The 23177-nt window shown below is 44.1% G+C and overlaps 9 protein-coding genes across 9 annotated transcripts; 5 read left to right on the top strand and 4 right to left on the bottom strand.

The window, feature by feature from the left end:
- The first annotated feature begins 2304 nt into the window (after positions 1-2304).
- On the top strand, positions 2305-4587 carry LOC128714196 (glycine receptor subunit alpha-2-like). The gene is made up of 10 exons (XM_053809072.1): positions 2305-2327; positions 2554-2651; positions 2737-2804; positions 2898-3145; positions 3214-3296; positions 3371-3523; positions 3598-3836; positions 3917-4099; positions 4179-4357; positions 4431-4587. Exons 1-10 carry the CDS (start codon positions 2305-2307, stop codon positions 4585-4587), a joined length of 1431 nt encoding a protein of 476 aa, XP_053665047.1.
- A 482-nt stretch (positions 4588-5069) lies between these two features.
- Positions 5070-7892, top strand: LOC128711584 (kinesin-like protein KIF23). Its single transcript, XM_053806466.1, has 4 exons — positions 5070-5080; positions 5156-5881; positions 5951-7361; positions 7428-7892. The coding sequence occupies exons 1-4, from the start codon at positions 5070-5072 to the stop codon at positions 7890-7892; spliced, it is 2613 nt and encodes an 870-aa protein (XP_053662441.1).
- Positions 7893-7999: 107 nt separating this feature from the next.
- LOC128713296 (THUMP domain-containing protein 1 homolog) lies at positions 8000-9062 on the bottom strand. The gene is made up of 2 exons (XM_053808156.1): positions 9007-9062; positions 8000-8933 (listed from the first exon to the last, which is right to left on the bottom strand). Exons 1-2 carry the CDS (start codon positions 9060-9062, stop codon positions 8000-8002), a joined length of 990 nt encoding a protein of 329 aa, XP_053664131.1.
- Positions 9063-9270: 208 nt separating this feature from the next.
- On the top strand, positions 9271-10848 carry LOC128712159 (spliceosome-associated protein CWC27 homolog). The gene is made up of 2 exons (XM_053807053.1): positions 9271-9312; positions 9376-10848. The coding sequence occupies exons 1-2, from the start codon at positions 9271-9273 to the stop codon at positions 10846-10848; spliced, it is 1515 nt and encodes a 504-aa protein (XP_053663028.1).
- A 141-nt stretch (positions 10849-10989) lies between these two features.
- LOC128712999 (E3 ubiquitin-protein ligase HACE1-like) lies at positions 10990-11949 on the bottom strand. Its single transcript, XM_053807863.1, has one exon. The coding sequence runs from the start codon at positions 11947-11949 to the stop codon at positions 10990-10992; it is 960 nt and encodes a 319-aa protein (XP_053663838.1).
- Positions 11950-12242: 293 nt separating this feature from the next.
- Positions 12243-12768, bottom strand: LOC128713000 (uncharacterized HIT-like protein Synpcc7942_1390). The gene is made up of 2 exons (XM_053807865.1): positions 12472-12768; positions 12243-12404 (listed from the first exon to the last, which is right to left on the bottom strand). The coding sequence occupies exons 1-2, from the start codon at positions 12766-12768 to the stop codon at positions 12243-12245; spliced, it is 459 nt and encodes a 152-aa protein (XP_053663840.1).
- Positions 12769-13054: 286 nt separating this feature from the next.
- On the top strand, positions 13055-14406 carry LOC128714613 (protein CLP1 homolog). The gene is made up of 2 exons (XM_053809486.1): positions 13055-13156; positions 13237-14406. The coding sequence occupies exons 1-2, from the start codon at positions 13055-13057 to the stop codon at positions 14404-14406; spliced, it is 1272 nt and encodes a 423-aa protein (XP_053665461.1).
- Positions 14407-14446: 40 nt separating this feature from the next.
- On the bottom strand, positions 14447-15423 carry LOC128713295 (N-acetylneuraminate lyase A-like). Its single transcript, XM_053808155.1, has 3 exons — positions 15362-15423; positions 14913-15301; positions 14447-14844 (listed from the first exon to the last, which is right to left on the bottom strand). The coding sequence occupies exons 1-3, from the start codon at positions 15421-15423 to the stop codon at positions 14447-14449; spliced, it is 849 nt and encodes a 282-aa protein (XP_053664130.1).
- A 2034-nt stretch (positions 15424-17457) lies between these two features.
- On the top strand, positions 17458-18178 carry LOC128715645 (GTP-binding nuclear protein Ran). Its single transcript, XM_053810556.1, has 2 exons — positions 17458-17886; positions 17963-18178. The coding sequence occupies exons 1-2, from the start codon at positions 17458-17460 to the stop codon at positions 18176-18178; spliced, it is 645 nt and encodes a 214-aa protein (XP_053666531.1).
- Positions 18179-23177: the final 4999 nt, after the last annotated feature.

The raw sequence follows: 23177 nt of genomic DNA, 5'->3' as shown, positions 1-23177 counted from the left end.
AGAAGAGGAAAAAATGTATCATCATTCATCGTATATTACAACAACAATCGCCGATCCGAGTCTCTTATAAGCTCTATAGTGAATGTTGGTTTTCTTTACCTATTTTCTAAAACGGAAAAACGAAACGACAAAAATCTAATGTTTGTATATATTTCTCTACGCATAATGAAGTCAAGATAAACACAAACACACACACACAACAAATGCAAACACACCCAAGCACACGGACACTCGCTAAACATACGAACACGAACAACACATACCCACTGGAAGGTTTATGGCAATTTTTCACCACTTATAGAGAAAGAATCCATCGTTGCGTATTGATATTGATATAGAATCCTTCACCAAAGCAACAAAAAGGCGTGCAATATACTGCAATGTGTTTAGTTTTGTCATTTTCTCTCTATATTAATCGATGCAGCAAAAAAAAAGGAAAAGAACACACAACCCAAACGCTATGTGTTGAGTGACTACGTTGAGTCTTTAAAAAAAACAGCAATAATGAAAATTAAATAGCAATCTTTTTTCATATAAATTACATTTCAAACTTAATACGATCAAACAGGAAAGGGTTTTGTGGGATAGGACAAGAAAAAAGCGGTAGAGTATGAGTACGAAGCAAGCAAACGTAAGTAAGTAGATGCGCGAAGTGGAAAACTTCGGGTGGGGAAATGTAGAGAAAAAAAAGCAAATAAAAGGACGGAAGAATAGAATTAGTGCAAGCAAAAAACACAAAAACACATAGAGACTTACAAATATCAATGAAAATAATACAAAGTCAGCAACAAAATCAACAGCGCATATTGGAAAAGCTCATTGCCTTTATTTAAATCGAACACAAAAGAAAAACAACCACAGAACGAGACGAGAAACAAACAAACAAAAAAACAACAACAACAAACAAATAAAGTTACTGCTAATGAACTGATTTATACTACTTTACTTCTTTTTGATTGATGGCCTCATTATTAAGCACCGCGACATATCACACTGTTTCCGACAATGTGGAGCTCCGGTATTTTATCATTCATCATTTGTCACGTCAGCCTCCAGGTGCGGGTATGGGTTGCGCATCCAAACACCTTGTCAGCGTAAGTAGCCGTCATTTATACTATTTCCGTTTCCGCACAGCAGGCCAACGCTTGCTTGCTTACGGATGTTTAACTAGTTGCCCTTTCCACGGTGGTGACGTGTTAACACGGGTAGCGGGAAGAAAGGGGAGACCTGCATGTATTAAGGGTGCCCTCGGAAAAGCCCCACGCAAACAACCCCGTACGTACGTCACATCGCGGTGCTTTTATTCCAATACCTTGACAAAGAGGAATGCTTGTAGTAAATAGTGTGAAGCTACAAGTAAACTTCACAAAGCTCACCAACCGCAAACACGGCGTCTTACACGGGCCAACGTGGCCCGGTGTTCGTGTGACCATGTGCTACATACACCGAAAAAAGTAATGATACCGTTGCGTGTCATCGTTTCATTTCTACCTTCTACCCGTTGGTTGGGCTGTGTGTGTCTTACAAGGCACCGCGTGCCAGGAGACCCGCACCGAGTGCGCGGGGCGTGAACATAAACCCTGTTTTCCCTGGTACGCCCGGAGGAGCTGGTAGTAGCCCAGCCGCTAGCACTAAGACTGCTTTCAAGTTTATGAGCTCGCTATTATTGATTAAATTAAAGCGAATAAAAAAACCACCTACCGCGGGCTCACGAATATTCATAACGGCTTGAATGAATGAGCTGAACACACTACTTTCGTAACACGCACCCTGTCGCATTCGAAGGTGGCATAAGCTTTCTGGTGTGGTGCTTCCAGTTGTGGATCTGAATTCATCGATTGTGCAACGCGCAACACCTACCAAACAAGGAAACTGTTATAGTGCGTAGTATAATCTCCCCGACTAATGTATAGTGTGTGCTATCATCATACAGAAGCAGTATTACATTAAAACCTTACGGTGCGGAGTCGTTGTAGTGGCAAAGCCTCTGGCTTGTGCGTATCGTTAGATAAACTCCACACACACGATTCGAAACGGTGAATCGAAACGGGACTTTTCAAGCATGCCATTCAGGACACGTGCTATGGTGTGAGCTTTTCAGGTGAACAATAGAAGAAAAGTTTTATCGATTCCTGATGATGGCGTCGCTGAAAGTGGATCGTGTCGCGAACTGAGTATGGCTACACATTGCTAGTATCGTCGAGGATCTCGTACGGGTCTCGCATTATAATATCGGACAACCTACTTCAAGAGTTCGGAGAGTGAAATGTGAAGCATGAATGTGATCTACAGCATACAAAGACTATGCGTTGCATATACATAGCGAGGTAATGCTCCTGAATTCTAGCTTTTGCTCCCAACACAAACCACCATAATAAACACACATCCTGTGAGGTTCTGCCTTGTAGCCTTGATGTAAACAGGACATTCAAGGGTTCGGAAAAGAGCCTATGGTCTATCACGAATCGTGTGCTGGTTTGGACGAGTCATCCAGCAGCAGTAATGACGTGTTTAATTACTCTAATGGCAGGCTGCACCTCGTTCTCGTTGCAGTTTGATCTGGGTTTTCGAATTATGTCTCCCTGCGAGGACGGCCACTTCCAATTACCAATATGAAAAGGGCACCGAGTATGATAAAAACGTTAAGCCAGGTAAGATGTCAGGTAATGCCTCGGACGTAATTATAATCTGTACACAAAAACACCTCTCCCTCATTCTGTGCAACTTGCGCGATAGGAGCCCTCACCGATGTATCGGTGTCGCTGTACATTAATCGAATATCAGGCGTGGATGAAAATAAGGAAGTGAGTAATCAAGTGTTCCTAATATAAACTCCATCCGTGTCTGGGCGATAGCTTTCACACAGCGAGGTTCTGTTTATATCCAAATATTTGTAGGAAATATCATTCGATGTCTTCCTTCAAATCACCTGGGTAGATACCCGAATCCAGCCAGTAACCAGCAATTCGACGGCAAACAATTCGTGGGTAGGCGAATACGTAGAACTGACGAAAGCCGATCGAGACATGATATGGGTTCCTGATCTCTACATACGACAGCTGCGGGAAATGAAGATGCTAACCTTGTTTGAAGAAATATCCAGTTTGCGTTTATATTTAAACAGCACCATAAGTTTAAGCATTGGGTAACATCGATCGCTGAAAATGGTCTATGATAACACCCATAAAAATACAATTTTTTATCTTCCTCTAGAGCTACCATCATCATAAAGTGTGACATGGACTTTGTGCTTTACCCATTGGACGTACAAAGATGTCCTGTCGATTTCAGCAGCTGTACGTATCGTCGTTGTTGGATCGTCCTTTTCAACTAATTGATCCTTTACTGATACATTTGTTTGTGCTTCTAGATAAATATCCAGTAAAAGATTTAAGGTTCCGCTGGCGATCGGAAAATGCGCTTTCTTTCCCGAATGACTTTGGCGATGGATTTTTTCGGCTTCCAAAATATGTGGTTTCATTTTACACCGAGCAGGAGTCACAGATAGTCAATTACAGCGATGGTAATTGAAACCCTCAATCTTTCAATTTGTGCACATACGCGTACTGATAATAAGTAATATTCTTTCTTTTGTAGATAATCATAGTTCAGCTAGATTAGAGATAACCCTATCGAGGGAAGTAAAGAGTTACCTGTTGGAGAACTATCTTCCATCCACGTTATTCGTTTCCATATCCTGGGGCTCCTTCGTCGTCGTTCCAGAAATTGTTCCAGGACGGATGGTGCTCCTAGTCACCACGCTGTTATCATTGATCACGATGTTCGATACCGTGAGGAATAACTCACCGGATGCGTTGGAACTGAAGTGCCTTGAAGTATGAAGAAAACCCCACTGTTAATGTTGTGCTCTATGTACTGTATGTTTGTTCCTACTCACCGAATATTCCCTGTTTAGGTGTGGCTCATATCCTGCACTTTGTTTGTGTTCTTTGCGCTAATGGAGTACTTCATCGTGCTGTTCGGAATAAGATACGACAAGCACTGGCGTGTGGCCAAAGCTCAGCACGCCTCATCAATACCCCCTTCCATAACATTGCAGTCGGCGGTGACGATGGCTCAAAGCACGATGGATACGTCGGTAAGCGTGATCCTTGAGGTTCTCCTGCAACTTTCCTTCCGTCTGCTTCTAGTAACCATTTGTGTCTACTTACAAACAGATAAACTCCGCTACGTTTCAACGCGAAAATGGACTTGAGCATAATACTCTGAAAGTTTCTGGCAGCAACAAGGTTCAACCGCAAGATCACAACAGCAAGACAACATCGGCTTCGCTTAGTAATATACAAGACACTGTACAAAGCGCCCAGAAAGTGTCGTCTGTGATGACACGGAAAAGGTAAGAATGATTCCATTGGTTTCACTTCACAGCAAACATATGAAATTCACTAAACAATTAAAACGACTTTCAGGTTTCGCAACGTCGCAGATGTAGCACTTCTTTACGCGGGCTCCCAGCGCGGTCGATTGGATCAGCTTTCTTTGATTATTTTCCCTCTCAGCTTCCTTATATTCACCATTTCATATTGGACCATGTATTTAACTGAATCTAAAAAAAATTTCAAGTAACATTCTCTTTCGAGCATAAACCCAACCCTATAGTTGATCTAGTAATAAACTGAATTGCCTGTTGTAAATCTGTGTGTTGTTTTTACGTGTTGCAATCCATCCGGCACTATGGATCGAAACTTTTACCGTTGCATTTCCGTACTGATGTGCAATAAGCAACTTCCGAGAAATTTGTTTTCAATGAAACTTTTCATTGTTTTCTTGATGATGTCAGAAATTGAAAATTTTAACCAAATATCGCCGATTAACGCCCAGTGTGTGCTGTCATTTTTTGACATTGTTTGAAAGTAACGAACTTTCGAACGACTTTTCAGAACGAAGCTGTTGTTTTGCGTACATAGAAGGCGTTCCGCGTTTTGTTCATTCTGTTCGGTGTACACTCAGCATTATTTGCACGCGACACAATCGTTTATTCGCGGGCGAAGAGCGCTTTTTCATGAGAGCAATTTATTTCATATTGCGCGGATATCAGTGTGTGAAAGATGAAGACGATGTAAGTTCCCAAATCGCGCGTTCCATTCCATACATAGGTTATGCAAATAAGGGTTCTCCGATTTAACACTTTCAGGCGTCAGAAAACTCCGCTGAAGATAGCACCGAGGTCGGTCATCAAAAGCCGTGGAAATTCTGGCAACAGTTTGGTAAAAGATCCTGTACAAGTTTACTGCCGGATTCGTCCGCCGCCTTGCGAATCCGATCTTATCTGTTTACGCGTCACCGATGCTCATACAGTCGTTTTGACGCCTCCGGAAATAGCAATTAACTACAAGGTGGCTAATCTGAAGGAAACGCAGTACATTTTTAAGCGCGTTTTCGACGACACTGTCCGTCAGCATGCGGTGTACACGTCGGTCGCTCAACCGTTGGTAGAGTCGTTAATTCGTGGCCGAAACGGGTTGCTGTTCACATACGGCGTAACCGGGAGCGGCAAAACGTACACCATGACCGGAGATCTACAACATCGTGGAATCATGCCGCGTTGCTTGGATGCATTATTTCGCACTATTGCTGATTATCAAGCGAAGAAGTACACATTTAAATCGGATCGACTGAATGGCTTCGATATTCTTACTGAGGCAGAGGTATTGCTCGAACGGCAAACAGAATTGAACGCGAAACTGACCAAATCATCAAGAAAGAAGGATTTGGACCAAGAGGTGGCATCACAGGCTTCGGTGGAACCATCGGAAATAAGCGGTATCGAGGAGGATAACATCTACGCCGTATTCATAAACTATGTGGAGGTGTATAACAACTGTGTGTACGATTTGCTGGAAGAAACCACTATACAGAAGTACGTCCACAGCCTATTGATCCGTTTTACATCCAGCGGATGATTAATTTGAATTTCATTTCTTTACAGAACGCTGCAAAGCAAAATGGTCCGAGAAGACGCGCATCATAATATGTTTGTCCATGGTGTAACGGAGGTAGAAGTGAAATCGGTTGAAGAGGCACTGGAACTGTTCCAGATTGGGCAAAAACGGAAGCGCATGGGACACACGATCCTTAATGCGGAATCGAGCCGTTCTCATTCCGTTTTCACGATTCGACTAGTTCAAGCCCCAATCGACGTGCAGGGAGAGCACGTCGTGCAGGACCGTAACGCTATCACCGTTAGTCAGCTTTCGTTGGTAGATTTGGCGGGAAGTGAGCGAACAAATCGAACCGGCAATACGGGGCAACGGTTGCGCGAAGCGGGCAACATCAACAATAGTTTGATGACGCTGCGAACTTGTTTGGAAATTTTGCGCGAAAATCAGCAGACTTCCGGTGGCAAGAAGGTACCTTACCGAGATTCAAAAATTACCCATCTATTCAAAAACTATTTTGATGGAGAGGGTCAGGTGCGCATGATTGTATGCGTAAATCCACGTGCAGAGGATTACGACGAAACGGCGCAAGTTATGAAGTTTGCCGAAATGACTCAGGACGTACAAATAGCGCGACCCACACCGATTAAAATTGACATGGGTCTTACGCCGGGCCGTCGTAAAGCTAACCAGCTGGTCAAGTTAGCTCTTGCGGACATGGCCGAAAGACACCAGCAACATACACCATACGCCGCCGACTCCAATGTCGATCGAATGGAATTCGATCTTGGACTGGTGTACAGTTTAGAACCGTTCCTGTGTGAGATGAAACTGGGCACACCGGAGAGCAACGAGCTCGTACGAAAGCTGTCCGAGGTGTTGGAATTACGGATTCAAAAGCGTAAACTGTTGGGCGAAGATTTTAACGCTCGGCAAAACCGTTTCCGCATGAATTTGCATAAACTGGAAAGCGAGAATGTGTCGTTGCGCACCGAAAACGTTTCGTTTAAGGGTGTCCTTGCCCAGGGCAAGCAGAAAATTACCGCACTAGAGAACAAGATTGTGATTTACGAGAGTTCGATCGATGATTTGAATCGCCGCAACCGTGTGTTGGAAGAACGAGTACGAGAGCTGCAGACGCAACTGAACCAGAAAACTCAGCTTGTCAGCCAGAAGGAACAGGAAAAGGAACGTCAGCGAAAGAAGTTCACCTCCAAAATAGCAGTCGAATCGGAAAAGATGAACCGTGAACTGGAGATAAAGCTGATGGAGCAAAAGAATAAACTGAAGGACGAAATGCGTGACAAAGAGGAGCGGCTTCGAATGGTTTCGGAGATCATTCAAGGAACACCGATAGCGCGACCTCGTTCAAGTAGTGTAGACAAAGATTTCCAGAAGCTAGAACTAACCCCCAATGTAAAGTCACTCGTTTCTGCTTATGTCACACCGCGAGTTTCCCGCGTAAGTAATCGGTAGGAATAACGGATTCTTGAAACATTCTTAACTCCCATACATTTTCTATTGCAGCCCGGTACAGCAGTCGCAAATAGTAGACATCGTCGGTCTCGCTCAACTGGTGAACGCTGGCTGGAACATCGTGCTGCCAATCCCGTTCCTTTGGGAACCATCCTGCAGCCGTACTATAGCAACTCAAAATCTGTTACCAAACTCACCGATAAGGACATCCTCGCGCAGAAGACTAACAAATATTGCTTGATTTCGCAAGACGCCGACACTGAGGGTGAACTGGAAACAAAACTGTACAAGGGTGACGTTATCCCGACCAGTGGCGGAGGAGCGCAGGTGGTCTTCAACGATGTGGAGTTTCTGAAACAATTCTCCCCCACGAAAACTCCCCCAAATCGGAAACGCTCGAACAACTTCGTCACTCCTAGTGCTCCGCCTTTGAGCGAGATACAGAACACCAATTCAAAGTGCAGCACAGCTATAGAGGGACATGCGGAAGGGCAAAACAAGCGCTCAAGGCACTGACAGAGGAGACTGTCTATTTATGCACCAAGCTATCGTTTTTTGGTTGTATTCACTAACATAATGCATTATTTTACAGTATCATTGTTTCTTTATTAATACATATTTTCTTACTCGGCTACTTCATCCGGCAAGGTTGTATTTTTTTCCTCTGGTCCACTCTGCACATGATCCGGTTGATGTTTCTCGGTAGTTTCTTCTTCCAATTCATTCGCCTTAGCTACTGCGACCTCTTCCGATGCTGGCGCTTTCTTTGGATCCTGTGAGACAACCAGTTCAACCAGGTTGTACTTTCGCAGCTGGTAATATTCGGGCAGGATTCCGATGCAACACAGACCCTTGATCACTTCAACGATCACCGCTAAATCCGGGTTTTTAAGATTCGCCTTGTTGCCCGCATTCTTGGCTGTGATAAGTTCGGCCAGTTCGCGGATTACATCGTCTCGGGAGAGATCATTATTTAGCCGACGGTTAAATAAGATCGCAAATGTTTTCGGCTCCTTCAGAAAGTGCCGGTCGCTTAGCTTACCAACAACGTCGATTATATCCTTAAGGTTGGCGCGGCATACCGCCTGAATCGGCAACATTCGCAGTATGAAGCGAGATTTGTGTTGTTTGGTGTCATTCAAATCCTTCATAATCTTGCTCGTCAGTTCATTCGGATCCGGTAAAGATGTCTGAATGAAAAGACAATTCATGGCTCCGCTGTCTACGCTCTGGAAGCGGAAAGCTTTGTTGTTCGGTTTACCGGCCGCCTCTGCCTCTTTCTGCAGCTTAATCGAAATGTCCTCTTCATCACTTGCTGCATCGGCTTGTTGCTGATTCTCACTATCCTCCGGAGCGGTTTTGTCCAATGCACCATACAGCTCATCTGCATAAGCATTCAAGATGCGGTAACTATCACGGACACAATCGCGAACATGTCCGTTACACGTTACCAGAAACCCACGATGGCCCGGTTTCATGTTGCGATCTCTCATTCCTTCACCTGTACCGTGCTCGTTCGCCTTGGCGTAATAATTCCGCTTGCCCATCTTGCGAAACCTAACCAGAGATGAAAAAACCCAAAGTTTCAGTCTCTTAAATTTTTCTTACATTACATTATATCTTTCTGTACCTGTTGCGTTGTTCCATTCCAGAGGAATTCAGCTTAATTTTCTTTGCCTCAGACATTGTACACCACCGGTTCTCGGAATTTACATTCAACGCGCTTTCGATGGTTGCCAAACGACGTTCGTGGCTGAGCAAACGTCAAACAAATGTCAGAGCGCTCGGTGTACAATAGTCATTTTGTAAACAATCTGGTTGTAGTGTTTTACGTTTTGCGAGCGCTGTTCGGGTTTTGCAATTCAATCGTTAATTTAATAGATTCATCGTTCAAATGAGCAACATTTATATCCAAGAACCACCCACGGCGGGGAAGGTGAATCCATCTAATCCACTGTTTATTATCATGTTTCTTGATCTCAATGCTGTATTCTTGTAGATTCTCCTGAAAACAACGGTGGGCGATATCGATATAGAGCTTTGGTCAAAGGAATGCCCATTAGCTAGCCGGAACTTTATTCAACTGTGTCTGGAAGGGTACTACAACGGGACAATATTCCATCGGGTCGTGAGAGGCTTTATCGTACAGGGAGGCGATCCAAATGGAGATGGAACCGGAGGAGAATCGGTGTACGGCCATCCGTTCAAAGATGAGTTCCATTCCCGTTTGCGTTATGTTCGCCGGGGACTTGTCGGTATGGCAAATTCTGGCAAAAATGATAACACTTCACAGTTCTTCTTCACCTTGGGGCCCACACCGGAACTGCAGAATCAGAACACAATCTTCGGGAAGGTGGCGGGCGACACCATATACAACATGCTAAAATTGGAGGAAGGCGAAGTGTATGAAAATGAAAGACCTCACTTTGAACATCGCATAATTCGTACCGATGTGCTCAGCAACCCATTCGAGGACATTGTGCCGCGGCGACTGGCCGCTGGAGATAAATCGAAACAAGATGGTGAGAAAAAGAAGAAAAAAGAGAAAGGTGTTAAAAATTTTGGTCTTCTATCGTTCGGTGATGAGGCGGAGGAGGAAGAGCTAGAAACCAAAGTGTACGTGCAGAAGATTGCACCAGGACGTGGAAAGTCTTCACACGACGTACTGGATGACCCCAATTTGAGCAAGCAAACAAGTACTACTTCGGTTAGCGAAGTGAAAAAGCGACGAAATTCCATCGACAGTAACCAAGAAGATTCTTCGTCTAATGGTGACCAAGAGTCCGGTGATCGTGACTCATCATCGAAACGATCTCTGAACCATGATGTAAATAGCATCCGCGAAAAATTGAAGCATAAACCAGACGATCCTAAGCGGAGTAAAAATCCAGCACTGGACCCAGCTGGTCAGGAATCTGATTCTGATTCCGATTATGGACTAGGTAGCGACCGGAAGAAAGCTAAACAAGAGCAAGCTGAAAAAATCCGACAAGAAATAAACCAACTCAAGCGCGACTTTCACTCGGATAAACGCGCCAAAGACAAGCACAAGGAAAGCGAACAGAAGAAAGCATCTAAAAAGGCACCCCGCAACGAAGTGATGAATGAGGTGCTGAGGGTGCAGGAAGAATACTCGCAGAAAACCAAACAGCTTCCCAAGAAAGGTAGTTCGAGAGAAAACTTTACCATGGAGCTGTTGCAAAAGTTTAAAACTAAACTCCATTCCGCTCACGAACGGGATACGGAAACACCGAACGGCGGGAACGCATCGGCTGAACGTGACGAAGAGGAAGACATCCGTGGAGACAATTGGCTAGCGCACCGATTGGAGTTTGAGAGGAAGGATCCCATATTGGCGAAGGATGCTGCAACGAAAGACGACGACTGGTACGACGTGTACGATCCTCGCAATCCTCTGAACAAACGAAAGCGCGGAGAGAAAATAGATCGTTCTCAGAAGCCACGGAAATAAAAGAGTGACCTATCGTCTGAAAATGAACTCGATATTTATTGCAATGAAAGTCTTATATACATAATGGAATATACACATCGCATGTAAAAGACCGAGTAACGAAAGAATGTACAAGGTTTGCCCAATGGAATGTATCTCAGCCTACAGGGTAAACGTTTTCAGCCTTGAGAGTAGTGAATTCACGTCGCTATCTATTTCGTTTTTTACCTTCATGTTAGTGATTTGGTCAACGAGCGTATCGATATTCCGCTGACGTACTGTATCTAGCTTTTCGGAGAAATCTTTCAACATTTCTTCCAGCTTTTCCTGATCTATGCCGTGACTCTGTACATCGAGATTCCTAATCTGTCGCTTGAAAACAGAAAAGATTCTTTCGCAAATGTCCACCGTTTTTTCCCGATGCTTATGTATGTCGGTCTGGCTTAGCGTTTGCATTTTGGAGATGATACGCTCCGAGAGTCGCAATTTACCGATTGAAAAGTCCAACGCCAGCATACCGTTTGAATCCCGCAGCAATACGTTGGTGCCGTAGTCGAGCAACATCTGTACCACCTCTACGCTTTCCGTACTTACGGCTAAATGTAGCGGTGTGCTTAAATTCTTATCCCGTATGTTCGGATTGGCCGAGTTCTCCAGCAAAACCCGAACGACGTCCCGGTAACCTCTGCTGCAGGCAATATGCAACGCCGAACGATTGAAATAGCATTCAAACGTGTTGGGCGACATTCCTTGCTGTATCATTTCCTTCACCTTATCAGCGTTATTGTATGAGACAGCTTCTAAAAATCGAGATGTAAATAATGCTGACGGTCGCACCTTGAGGTACGGTGCCGGGCGAGTTTCCGTACGATGGTCTTTGCGAACTTTCAGCTTATTGCGTGTGGAGCAACACGAATCGCTTTCCGGCCCGTCTTGAGCATAGGTAGGGCGGAATGAAAGAAATGTTTTCGGGAGATCTATGGTAGCATTTGTTTCTGTTTCGGTAGCCTGTCTAGTGCAACTGTTGGTCGAATCCATTTCTGTTTGATTGCCGACTGTAGAAGCTTCCGGTGTTTCTGAATCGTCCGAAACACCCAACGTGTCGGTTGTATGATCACTCATTGTGAGCTAAAGTTACGAAATAGAGTTTAAATTTATGCACAGAATGTATTTATCTGTTGATTTCATTACCAGCCCTGTACGTTTGTTAATTGTCCGTGCTTTGTTTTGCTTTTGATTCTGTTGACAGGTTGCGCTTTTTTGCTAATTTGCATTTGTCAACTCATTTCAACTGTCATCGAAGACCAAACACCCGAATACATGTTTTACTCATTTATACGAAAACACAAAACCAGCAAGCCTATGGGTGTTCTTCCTACTTTATTCACGAACTACACGGAATAATGATTATTCAATCATCCTGGCGGCCAGCCGAGCTGGCGACCACCGATCACATGAAGGTGTATATGGTACACCGTTTGGCATCCGTTATCACCATTATTGATAACTAATCGGAATCCGTCCGGCGCCTTCGATTTCCCCAACTGGCCGGCAACATGCGTTAGATGTCCTAGTAACTAAAATATGAAAAGAACTTGAGAATAAATATTTTTCAAGGTGAGCTATTTCGCCAGTGCTTGGTACCTCCACCTGGTCGACTGTACTATTTTCTAGCTTATCAATTTTTTCCTTCGGAATCACGAGAAAATGAACCGGTGCTTGCGGTGAAATATCATTAAAGGCAATGCATTTCTCGTCCTCGTAGATTACATCTGCAGGTATTTCTTTTTTAATAATCTTGTCGAATATCGTGTCCGGATGTTTCACTCCAGGTTTGGGTGAATTGTGCAAACCAGCACTATCTTGACTGTGTAATCTCACCATGTGGCAAACGGACTGCAGTGTCCGGGCCACAAAGGGACGAATAGTGGCTGCTATCATTTTTTTTACTACACCAGCACGTAAATAGTACACGGCTTTTTCGTAAACCGTCTGTACGACTGTACTGTACGGTCGACTGTACAAGGCACCAACTTGCAACCAATGTTTTTAATCTAGAAAAGATATGATTTGAAAAAAAAACTGTGTTTTGACAGTAGGTCTTGGCATATCTGTCAGTAAAAAGTTGGTAAACAATCCGGAGCGTACGATCATAAATTTTCAAGCTTATCCAACGAGTATGCAAGCTTGAGCGTGCATTCTCCGATAAAACAGAACTCCTCGCACGATGTCCGACGATAAAACCATTCCAAAGACAGATTACAAGCTTGAGGCTGATTGTGAGCTACGGTTTGAGATAGAAAATAAAAACGAAAAAGTGTCCGTTGTGGTAAGTAATCCGGCAGAGTCGCATTAATCTCAAATGGAAAAACTCGTGTATTTCTTGACGCATTTTTCCTGGTCTTGTAGCTTCTCAACGGACAGGCGGAACTTTTTGGCACGGAACTAGTCGTGAAAAAACCGTACGAGTTCGTCACCGGTGCGAAGGTTGCTATTTTCACCTACCATGGTTGTACGATCGAGCTGCGAGGCAAACCAGATGTGGCGTACGTGGCGAAAGAAACGCCAATGGTCATGTACCTGAATGCGAATTCTGCTCTGGAGCATCTGCGAAACAAAGCCGAGCAGGAAGATGCACAAGGTCCAATCGTGATGGTAGTGGGTCCGACGGACGTCGGAAAGACCACCCTCTGCCGCATATTCCTGAACTATGCGGTGCGCCTTGGCAGGCGTCCAATCTTTGTGGACTTAGATGTTGGCCAGGGTGCTATCGCTATACCTGGCACGATTGGCGCCTTGCTCGTGGAGCGTCCAGCGCCGGTAGCGGAAGGTTTCTCTCAACAGGCTCCACTCGTGTACCATTACGGTCACAGCTCACCGTCATCTAACAGCACGTTTTACGATGTGCTCATTTCGAAACTGGCCGAAACTACGTTAGAACGCTTGCAGGCAAACAAAAAAGCAAAATCGTCTGGCATGATCATCAACACCTGCGGATGGGTTAAAGGGTCCGGCTACTCGCACATACTGCACACCGTGGAAGCGTTCGAAGTGAGCGCCATATTTGTGCTGGATCAGGAACGGTTGTACAACGAATTGTTGCGCGATGCGAAGGCAAACGTGCAGGTGATTCTTCTGCCGAAGAGTGGCGGAGTTGTGGAGCGTACTAAATCGCAACGCACCGAGGCAAGAGATCAGCGTATTAGAGAATACTTTTACGGCTCGAAAATGCCTTTCTTCCCGCACAGTTTCGATGTCAAGTTTTCGGACATAAAGATATTCAAAGTAGGATCACCACCGTTACCGGATTCGTGCTTACCGTTGGGAATGAAAGCGGAAGACAATTATACAAAACTTGTCGCCGTCCTGCCGGGTCCTCAGCTGTTGCATCACATACTGGCGGTTAGTTTTGCCGAAAGTACCGAAGAAAACGTGATACAGACGAACGTGGCCGGCTTTATCTGCGTTACGAATGTCAACATGGAGAAACAAATTCTGACGGTGCTATCACCACAACCGCGTCCATTGCCTCAAACAATACTGCTCGTTTCCGATCTTCAGTTTATGGACAGTCATTAAACAAAAATGTATTTTTTATTGACTAATAAAACACACAGGTTTACTTGTTCAACGGTGGCCGAGTACTACCAACCACGATGGAAGGAAACTTTTCCCTAAAAGCATTTTTCATTGCTGATACCCAATCTCCATGCTTTAATATTGTGGAAATGTGCGCATTTAACTTGCGCTGCTTATCTCTAGCATCTTTAACCGCTCCACGATTCACATCGGTGATGATTTCAAATGCAACTTCTGGACAAATGTTAAGTGTCGTCATAATGAAACTATCGAATCCGGCAGCTACTGCACCGCACAATATGGAGTCTGCGCCAAGAAATATAGTTCGTCCTTCCTTCAAACATGCGCTTCCTTGATCGAGATCTCCGCTAGTGTATTTAATTCCTCGGAAATTCGGTATCTCCTTCTCCGCACCATCCAAAAACGTTGGCATGTGAACTGGGAGGAAAAATGGCAACTTGAAAAAACAATTTCTATGTCCGATTCCTGCTTCATGTCGATCTTACCATTCACGTCAGTAAACATCGGGATGTGATAATAGAAGAAAGGTATTGTAGGGCAATGCTTAGCTATACTTTTCATATAGGCCACAAGCTGCTCGGATGTTTTAGGCTTAAAATAAAGCTCGGGAAGGCACAGTACCGCGTCTACATCTATCTGTAAGGCATGGCGTGCTAACTGCACAACATCCGGGTATGGTGCACCACCAATCTGAACCATCACAGTGATGCCATGTTTTTTGCAGGCCCTTTGCCAAGCCGCTGTCACAAGAATACGTTCTTCGGTGTTCAACAGCATACCTTCGCCCGACGTTCCATTTACGAGCACACCATTCACATGCTTGGCTTTCAGCAGTTCCACATACGGTTCAATAGCAGCGATATTCAGTGTTTCACTGGAATGAATAGTGCATCGTAGACAAATAATAATGCTTGTATCCCATTCAATAACTTACTTGCCGTTATGGTACGGTGTAAACACCGGTGCCATTAGTCCCGTAAAGTTAAACGTTTTCATGATTATGTTCGTAATAATGATGTTGTTGCTGCGGTTGGAGTAGGTTTGGCCGTCTCTGGATCGCAATGAATAGTGAAGCTGATACAGCCAATTGTAAGCTATTTCGGTTATCTCTGGTATTTTATTTACATGCATTAAGTTTGTAAAGCGCACAATGATAACGCAGGCTCATCGTAAACAAGCGTAAGCACAAACAATGGCTTTACTGAAAGAAGACGGATTCGCGGAACAACTAAGAAACAATAACAGGAGGCTAAAGTCTCAGCAAGCATTTCCTTTGGTTCAGGAAAGATATTGAGAAATTTAGTAATTCCATAAAATTTATACAAGAAATTATTTTTCATTTCATCCAGTCTTTGTTAGTTTTTACACAAAACAGCATAACGTTCGGGTTAGTTCAGCAAGAGCGCAGAACTCGTGCTGAATATGTACAAAACCAAATGCTTTCGAAAACCGTTATTTTCTATTGAACAAACCGGCAGTTGTCAATGCGATTATCTTGGCAGCAGAAATTTGCTTGCTGTATTTCCGCCTGTAGTGTACCTCTCTGTCGGCGTTATTTCCCGCGAGCGGCAAGAACGGGACAGCTGTCATCATAGCCGCACATTTCGCGCCTCCTGACATCGTTTCGTTTGTGAACCCGGGCTCCTCTCGTCATCTAGAGCGTTTTTCCATCGTGTGGCCAAGCTTGCTCTCTGTAAGTACTGCGAAAAAGTGTGCAAATGATGTGTAATTCCGTAGATTATGTGTGCTAGGATCATTTCGTAGCAGTTATTAATCAAAACACAAGTTTGCAAGTGCGAAGCGGATGTTGCAAGTGCATCGAAATTGGGCATTTTTTCTTGCGTAAAATATTGCCCCTAGCTCTATACGCCGGCTTTAGCGTCGGGAAGTGGTGGCAATGCAGATATGTGATGGAATTGGAAGATGACGGAAAGACTACAATATGTAGCCGTGTGGGCATCGGATATGTGGTCGCGCGTCGAATACATGTGTGTGATGCTTGGAGTGTCGCTTGGAGAACGAGAATTTCGTTACCACGAACATCTGGCAAAATGCACCGTTCGGCAGCAACCGGGTGACTATTGGCGCAGAAACAGAAGCGTGCCGTAAATTTGACAACCATCTCTTGCTTCGGTTATAGCAGTTCAATGCTTACGTCTTGTAGTAGCAGTTCTCATTCTATTGGTGCAGTTTATACCGTCTAGAGATCCTAGATTGGTTTTTCAAAGATCATTTATTGGAAGGTCAATTCCGATCATAGCACACCATTTATCACGCTAGCGGTGCGAGATTTGTATTTCGCTTTGACAGGGTCACCGCAATCGACGAAAGAGCGCACTAATTGCTAAAAAAAATAACCCTGCATAGCGTTCTAAAACGCGCGTCACCAAAGCTGTCCGTTTTGTGTATTCGATACTACCGGCTTCGGATAGACTTTACATAGAATTTGCAATCAAAAAATGTAGCAAGATCCAGCTCCGAATCCTTTTTTGGTGACCGCAATGGTAGCGTTTATTGTGAAACAAGCAGGCTATTATTTTTTCCGTCATGATCTCATTCGCTTTGTTAGCACCGGATGAAGTTAGCAAAGGGGAAATGTATTGTTTCCTTTGGCTCCGCATTGCCTGTCATTTCAAAGAAGCTTCTCGAGTTGTACTGTCTCTGCCGGTGCAATATTTTTCGCATTGCGAGCTTGTGTTTATTAATACGAAAAAATGGATATTGTTTCATTGTGGATTCACTGCCGAAATTGCACATTTAATAACAATTAACAGTTGTATATTATCTTTAAAAAAATGAGCTCTGGAAATTGTCAAAACTTGTTATTCATGCCAACTTATTTTATTTACCTTTCATATTCGTCTTCTTTGCTTCGCGGATGCAGTCCAAAGACCATCATAACGTCTTGAAGAACTCAGCATCTTGGTGGAATACCAAAGCGAACGGATCGATCCATAGACAGGACACATTGTTCAGGAAGCTCGGCATTGAATTCATTATCTTGCAACTAGTAAAAATCAATCGTCAACAATGGCGGAAGGAGATATGCCCACTTTCAAATGTGTGCTGGTTGGTGACGGTGGTACCGGCAAAACGACATTCGTCAAGCGGCATATGACGGGTGAGTTTGAAAAGAAGTACGTCGCCACTCTGGGTGTGGAGGTGCATCCGCTAGTATTCCACACGAACCGCGGTGCGATTCGGTTCAATGTGTGGGACACAGCTGGACAGGAAAAGTTCGGTGGACTTCGCGACGGTTACTACATCCAGGGACAGTGTGCCATTATTATGTTCGACGTCACGTCTCGAGTAACCTACAAAAACGTCCCCAACTGGCATCGCGATCTGGTGCGCGTATGCGAAAACATCCCGATCGTACTGTGCGGTAACAAAGTAGACATCAAGGATCGTAAAGTAAAGGCCAAGTCGATCGTTTTTCACCGGAAGAAGAATCTACAGGTAAGTTGTGTTGCGGTGTAAACCACTAGACGCTTTTTTACTCACTCGGGTCTCTTTTTCCTTCCGTTTTCCTTAGTACTACGATATTTCCGCAAAGTCCAACTACAACTTCGAAAAACCTTTCCTGTGGCTGGCTCGCAAACTTGTCGGCGATCCTAACCTTGAGTTCGTTGCAATGCCTGCCCTGCTTCCGCCGGAAGTGAAAATGGACAAGGATTGGCAAGTGCAGATCGAGAAGGATTTGGAGGAAGCACAGGCCACGGCACTGCCGGACGAGGACGAAGATTTGTAAACCTTTCAATTCGCAAAGCGGGTGTTACACAAATGGCCCATCGTGTTTTTGTAATTTGCATAATAAGAAATTTCAGTTAGGTCTCTTACATGGTTCAAATCCAGCTAGCAAAGTAACGTACAGGAAGGTAAAACGATGCGTACACTTAATCCCAAAATAGAATGAACCTAACTACGCAACAGGTGAACGGCGGCAACAGACACACGAGAACGTGTCAAGAGCTGAGCAGATAAATAAATCATGGTTTGGAAAGCAGCATTGTGGAAAACAACAGAATATTTTGTAAAGCTAATCATCGGCATTGGCATCATTTTGCTTGGTTCAAACCGGCATTAGCTAGGGAGGATTAGTGCAGAAATGCGATATTGTGAACGTTCATCATTCATTGGTTCGGTAGGGGCTGGAAACGGTACATTTTACACCGTTTTTTGCATATAGGCGTACGAGACAGCAGGAATGTTTGAGTTCCCTTTAATTTTAATATTACTGTATCGATGCAAGGATTAGGAGATATAATGGAGATTGGAAATACAGAAGCTCATGCAAGATTCCACATACAAACAACATGTAATAAGTACGCGAGGTAGTTTTGGCGTTATTTGAGAAATGTGCTTTTGTTTCGCAAGATCTTGTGTAGCAAAGTGCCACGAGTGTGGTGTAGCGATCGTATTTTTTCCCGAATGCTTCCGCAAAGAGCATGTACCATTTAATACAGCATACTGGCGATATATTCGCAAACCTTACGAGCATTGGTATTGAACGATTGAACTGATGTGTGTGGGTCGAAAGGCGAAAGTAGGAAAAACTTATATCGTATATGAGTGAGCAGCTCGGATGTCGTGAAGAAAAGGTTGATTCTATTATAATAAAGATCCGTACAAGAAGCAACGTAAGCTGGTTTGTTTTAAGTCCATCGAACGTAGTAGTGACACGTGATCAATGTTACTGAACATATTGTTTTCTTTTCTTGTTTGAAATGAGCATGTACATTGTTTTATCGGTATGTTTTCATATTTGAGATTTTGTTTCATGTAAATGCAAACCTGTGTATCATTTGGGAATCTCTTCAAGATGATAGAATTAATGCTCGCTAGGTGCGTATGAAGAAACGAATTTAAATTTTACTTGTTCTCGTATAATGTAGTATTCCCAGCACCTGCTAATCGTTTACTTATATTACTATTATTAGCACGTTGAATGGACAAAGTCATATAAATAATAATTTGTTCGCATCGGAACGGCTTTCGTGAACTTCAACCGTCTCAACATGTTTAAAAATGCTTAAACCACGCATGACATCAGACGTTTGCAACAGACGTTAGCGATTGCTGTCAAGCGCTGTCGCTGTTGCTTGTGTGTAAGTTTGCATTCGGCGAAGGCCTTAAAAGTATTTCTGTGGGAATGGTAGCATGAAAAGTTGATGTTTCCGCGATAAAAGGTGTTGATTTGCGAATTATATGCGTTTTCGGGGGAAAAGTGAGCGTCTAGGAATAGCCATGATACTTGGCTAGTGTTTTTACCAGAAACTGAGTTTAAGATTGGTCAAGTGCACCAAGTGCAGCAAGTGGAAAATCAAGTGTGTTTGATGACTAATTCCTTGCGTAGGCTCTCCGTACAAACGATTCTTCCGCTTTGAAGTCTATGCAGTGTGATTGGAAGTGTGTGTTCTGGGTAGCTGGATGAAAAAATCGATAATTGCTCGCGATTTGTTGCTAATTTTTTCCTACATATTCGAGAGGACAAATGTGTTGGTGTGAATTCACGTGAGCGTGAGAGCGAGAGCGAGAGAGAGCGCTGAGGAAAGTGAGAATTGCTCGACTCATTTTATACAATGTACAGGGTTACTACTATTGAGACATCTTTTTTAAAATCCCTTTACCCAGCACGAAATATGAAATGTTTCCCAAAAAAATGTGTGTAATATTGGACCTGAAGGTGAATGTTTCTTGTTGTAATAACCACTTTTCAAGTGATACTCGATGCGAAAATAACGATGAAATACACTGCATTATTGTATTTCAGTATTGCAGTTGCAGTGCAGTATATTGCAGTATTGTCAGGATGAGAAGAATAAACGAAGAAGATCTCAACAGAAATACAGAAATTAGAAGTTGTGCCAACTGCATATGAGTCATGCCTAGCGGTTATATTTGGATTGTATATCATTTAGAATAACGCATCACACTGGTATAGCCTGCGCTAAAAATGCTGCAGGATATTTCGCATGGTTTAAGAGAAAAAAAAATGGTGTTTTTGTAGTCCAGTGCGGAAAAATCAACACCACGTTTAAAACTATGTCAAAATTTACCAAAAATGAAAACCCTGTAATGTCACACACGCAGGCTCATTTGGACGGTGAGAAAAACACTTGATAATGCTGCATTACGACATTCGAGCAGTTCATTCGACGAGTACGCGTGGTGTCGTCGTCGCGTGAAGATATCGATTTTCACCATAAGAAGTTAGTTTTTCCACCGGAGCCCTTGTGTGGCGGCGACTGTTAAATACTGTAGCGCAGCAGTGTGGCAATGAAAGGTAGAATTGATGCGAATTGAAGAAGAAAATGCAGTGTGCCTGTTGAAACAAACTAAATTTGCCCTAGCCGCCGTCGTGATGACGCACAGGGAGTGATCCTCCTCGGAAGTTGAAAATCTAAATCCCCGATTCGATTGGTCTGCCGCGCACATCATCCCTCTTCCTTCACTGATTAACGCCCTGTGCTGTTCAATCGGTCTCTGAAAAGTTCTTCTTTTTGTAATATTAGTTACTAGAAAAAGTGCAGCCTCTGTGGCGTGAAAATTGTTCTTGGAAACACTAGTGTCTCGTGGTATTTTCTGTCCAAAAAGAAAAGCACGATGGAAAGGGCACACCCCTTCGTGACGGCCACTTTATGGCAACACCCCCGCACGGTTTGCCGCTGAAATTGCCATTGTGGTGAGGGTGGTGCTCTTTCGTTTCGTGCACGATGTGTCATTGGTGCAAAGAGAGATGTCGAGATGGCGTGTAGCTGAAAAAGTGGCCGTTCGAACATAACAATGCAACAGCATACAGCATAAAGGCAGGGTGTGCCAATCACCATCATGTGCAGTGGTCGAAATTGTAGTAGCTCGCCTAAATGTAGTAGCCAGAATTCTTATCCATTATCTTCTCCATCAGCCGTGTAGGTGCAGAGTGGTGCAAAGGTGCGAAAGAGTGTGAAAGTTTAACAGTGGTGCTAACACAGTAAAGGTCGTCGGTACTGTAGACGACGAGGAGACCGCAAACCTGCAGATATCCTGGTGTTACTGTACCCTATTTCCCTTGCCCTATGTCACGGCCCGTCCGGCAGTCCCAATATACCGTTGTTCACCGCATCAACCAAACGGGAAACTAGAGCACACGCGACTGTCGATCGATCGGAGAGACGGTCAGGAAAACGGGTGGTGGTTCTCCGGTTTGTCTGGTGGAGTAGGTGAACAAAGGAGTCGGTGGATTCGGGCACGAGCGGGTGATTTTTCTTGCCGAAATCGGTAGAAGTTTATTGGTTTCTACGGAAAACAACGCAGACAACCGAGAAAATCTCCGCTTCAGTATATTAGAGGACAAACAGACGGACATTCCGACGCACGCACACAGCGACACAACATATTTACGCCCGTACATACACATACTCCCCCCCACCCCCAGCAGGAAGTGCGTAGAGGGAGCCACCGGCGATAAGAAGCGGTCAAAATGACGAAGGACAGATTAGCAGCTCTGCAAGCGGTAGGTCTTCCTTTAATTTTATTCTTTAGTAGCGTGCTTTAGGTTAGATCTTGATTTTATCCCTTTATGAAGCACCTCTTCTTTAGTTATCCATTGCAGTGTATAACGTTCAGCATATAAGAAAAAAACATACACATACTTTCTGTGATATAGATTTTGGCTGATAAGTTTTCATACAAGGAAAAGAAACAATCAAAACATATCATGTTATGATTTTCCTCGCATTTTAGTACCTCTAGTACGAATGTAATAGTTTTTCCTAGTATACTTACCCATTAAACGCTACTAGGCGCTGTCAACAATTCCATAGGTGCTAGGGGAGTTAAATGTCAATCGGAAAGTTCATTTGGTTCATCCTCGCCAACGGATTTTGTTCCTAGGGACGCATTGGAAAATCGACCCCACCCGAATACTACCGTGGGGGGAGGCGGACACACACTCTCGGTCAGAACCGAAAAGAGAAAGTGACGCGGGCAGGGATAGGTGGCGGCCCAATCGTAACACACAGGATTCGAAGCAACTCTTCCTTTTTCCCGAAACCAGCAGCGTCTATATACGCCACTTGGCGGCGTGAGAATATGCGCTCTTTGCCATGCTGTTGCGTTCGTGTTTTGTGATGCTCACGGTAAAAGCCACTCGCCGCGTAATTCCGATTCGTGGGTGAGCATGTTTTTGTGGCTTGCCTAGAGACTTGCTCTTTTTAGCACTCTTTCTCTCCATTTTAATACTAGTCGGAAGTGGAAAAACTGAACGGTAGCTAAAAGAAGTTTAATCGGACGGCTAGCTAAGGTGAAGAAAACCCTACTTGTTCCGCTCAGACCATGTCTTATAACAGAAGGAACTAACACCCATCGTCCGTGCTATAGCACGCTCCCTCCACGAACAAATGCATCGTCATGAATGCGGCTTAGTAGCAGAGTGTGGTTGCTCTTGCGCTTGCGAGCGTTCATCGGGATTCCCTTTTTCAATTCAGTGCGGTTTCTCTTGCTTCAAGGACCTCTTGCCTGTGTGCCTTTTATTCCCGCACGATTAGGAGGTTTAAATTGCAGAAGCCCAAGACACGGGACGCGAGACTCGAAAAGCCTTTTCTATTCGAAACGCTCTTCCAAATGCGAGAGCGGGTGCGAAATAGGAATCCTTTCGGTACTGGCTGGTTTTGATAGCAATGAAAACGTTGATGGGAGTGGAAGCTGCTTGATATGTGGAATGTTTAGTACTTGGTGCACTTTTTACTGTATCTCTCTATCTCTTTCTC

The sequence above is a fragment of the Anopheles marshallii genome, chromosome 3 (assembly GCF_943734725.1).
Source record: "Anopheles marshallii chromosome 3, idAnoMarsDA_429_01, whole genome shotgun sequence".
NCBI classification, from domain to species: Eukaryota; Metazoa; Arthropoda; class Insecta; order Diptera; family Culicidae; genus Anopheles; species Anopheles marshallii.
This window is presented reverse-complemented; position numbering and strand designations above follow the sequence as displayed.

Bases quoted from the DNA above. Each gene is read 5' to 3' on its own strand.
- LOC128714196 (XM_053809072.1), top strand. From the start codon at position 2,305: ATGCGTTGCATATACATAGCGAG. The intron at 2,328-2,553 runs GTAATGCTCCTG...TTCTCGTTGCAG, and splicing joins CGTTGCATATACATAGCGAG to TTTGATCTGGGTTTTCGAAT. The intron at 2,652-2,736 runs GTAAGATGTCAG...CTTGCGCGATAG, and splicing joins TGATAAAAACGTTAAGCCAG to GAGCCCTCACCGATGTATCG.
- LOC128711584 (XM_053806466.1), top strand. The intron at 5,882-5,950 runs GTACGTCCACAG...ATTTCTTTACAG, and splicing joins GAAGAAACCACTATACAGAA to AACGCTGCAAAGCAAAATGG. The intron at 7,362-7,427 runs GTAAGTAATCGG...TTTCTATTGCAG, and splicing joins TCACACCGCGAGTTTCCCGC to CCCGGTACAGCAGTCGCAAA.
- LOC128713296 (XM_053808156.1), bottom strand. From the start codon at position 9,062: ATGTCTGAGGCAAAGAAAATTAAGCTGAATTCCTCTGGAATGGAACAA. The intron at 8,934-9,006 runs GTACAGAAAGAT...ATCTCTGGTTAG, and splicing joins GGAATGGAACAACGCAACAG to GTTTCGCAAGATGGGCAAGC.
- LOC128712159 (XM_053807053.1), top strand. From the start codon at position 9,271: ATGAGCAACATTTATATCCAAGAACCACCCACGGCGGGGAAG. The intron at 9,313-9,375 runs GTGAATCCATCT...GTATTCTTGTAG, and splicing joins AACCACCCACGGCGGGGAAG to ATTCTCCTGAAAACAACGGT.
- LOC128712999 (XM_053807863.1), bottom strand. From the start codon at position 11,949: ATGAGTGATCATACAACCGACACGTTGGGTGTTTCGGACGATTCAGAA.
- LOC128713000 (XM_053807865.1), bottom strand. From the start codon at position 12,768: ATGATAGCAGCCACTATTCGTCCCTTTGTGGCCCGGACACTGCAGTCC. The intron at 12,405-12,471 runs GTACCAAGCACT...TTCATATTTTAG, and splicing joins GTACAGTCGACCAGGTGGAG to TTACTAGGACATCTAACGCA.
- LOC128714613 (XM_053809486.1), top strand. From the start codon at position 13,055: ATGTCCGACGATAAAACCATTCCAAAGACAGATTACAAGCTTGAGGCT. The intron at 13,157-13,236 runs GTAAGTAATCCG...CTGGTCTTGTAG, and splicing joins ACGAAAAAGTGTCCGTTGTG to CTTCTCAACGGACAGGCGGA.
- LOC128713295 (XM_053808155.1), bottom strand. From the start codon at position 15,423: ATGAAAACGTTTAACTTTACGGGACTAATGGCACCGGTGTTTACACCG. The intron at 15,302-15,361 runs GTAAGTTATTGA...TATTCATTCCAG, and splicing joins ACACCGTACCATAACGGCAA to TGAAACACTGAATATCGCTG. The intron at 14,845-14,912 runs GTAAGATCGACA...TTTTCCTCCCAG, and splicing joins GATGTTTACTGACGTGAATG to TTCACATGCCAACGTTTTTG.
- LOC128715645 (XM_053810556.1), top strand. From the start codon at position 17,458: ATGGCGGAAGGAGATATGCCCACTTTCAAATGTGTGCTGGTTGGTGAC. The intron at 17,887-17,962 runs GTAAGTTGTGTT...CGTTTTCCTTAG, and splicing joins ACCGGAAGAAGAATCTACAG to TACTACGATATTTCCGCAAA.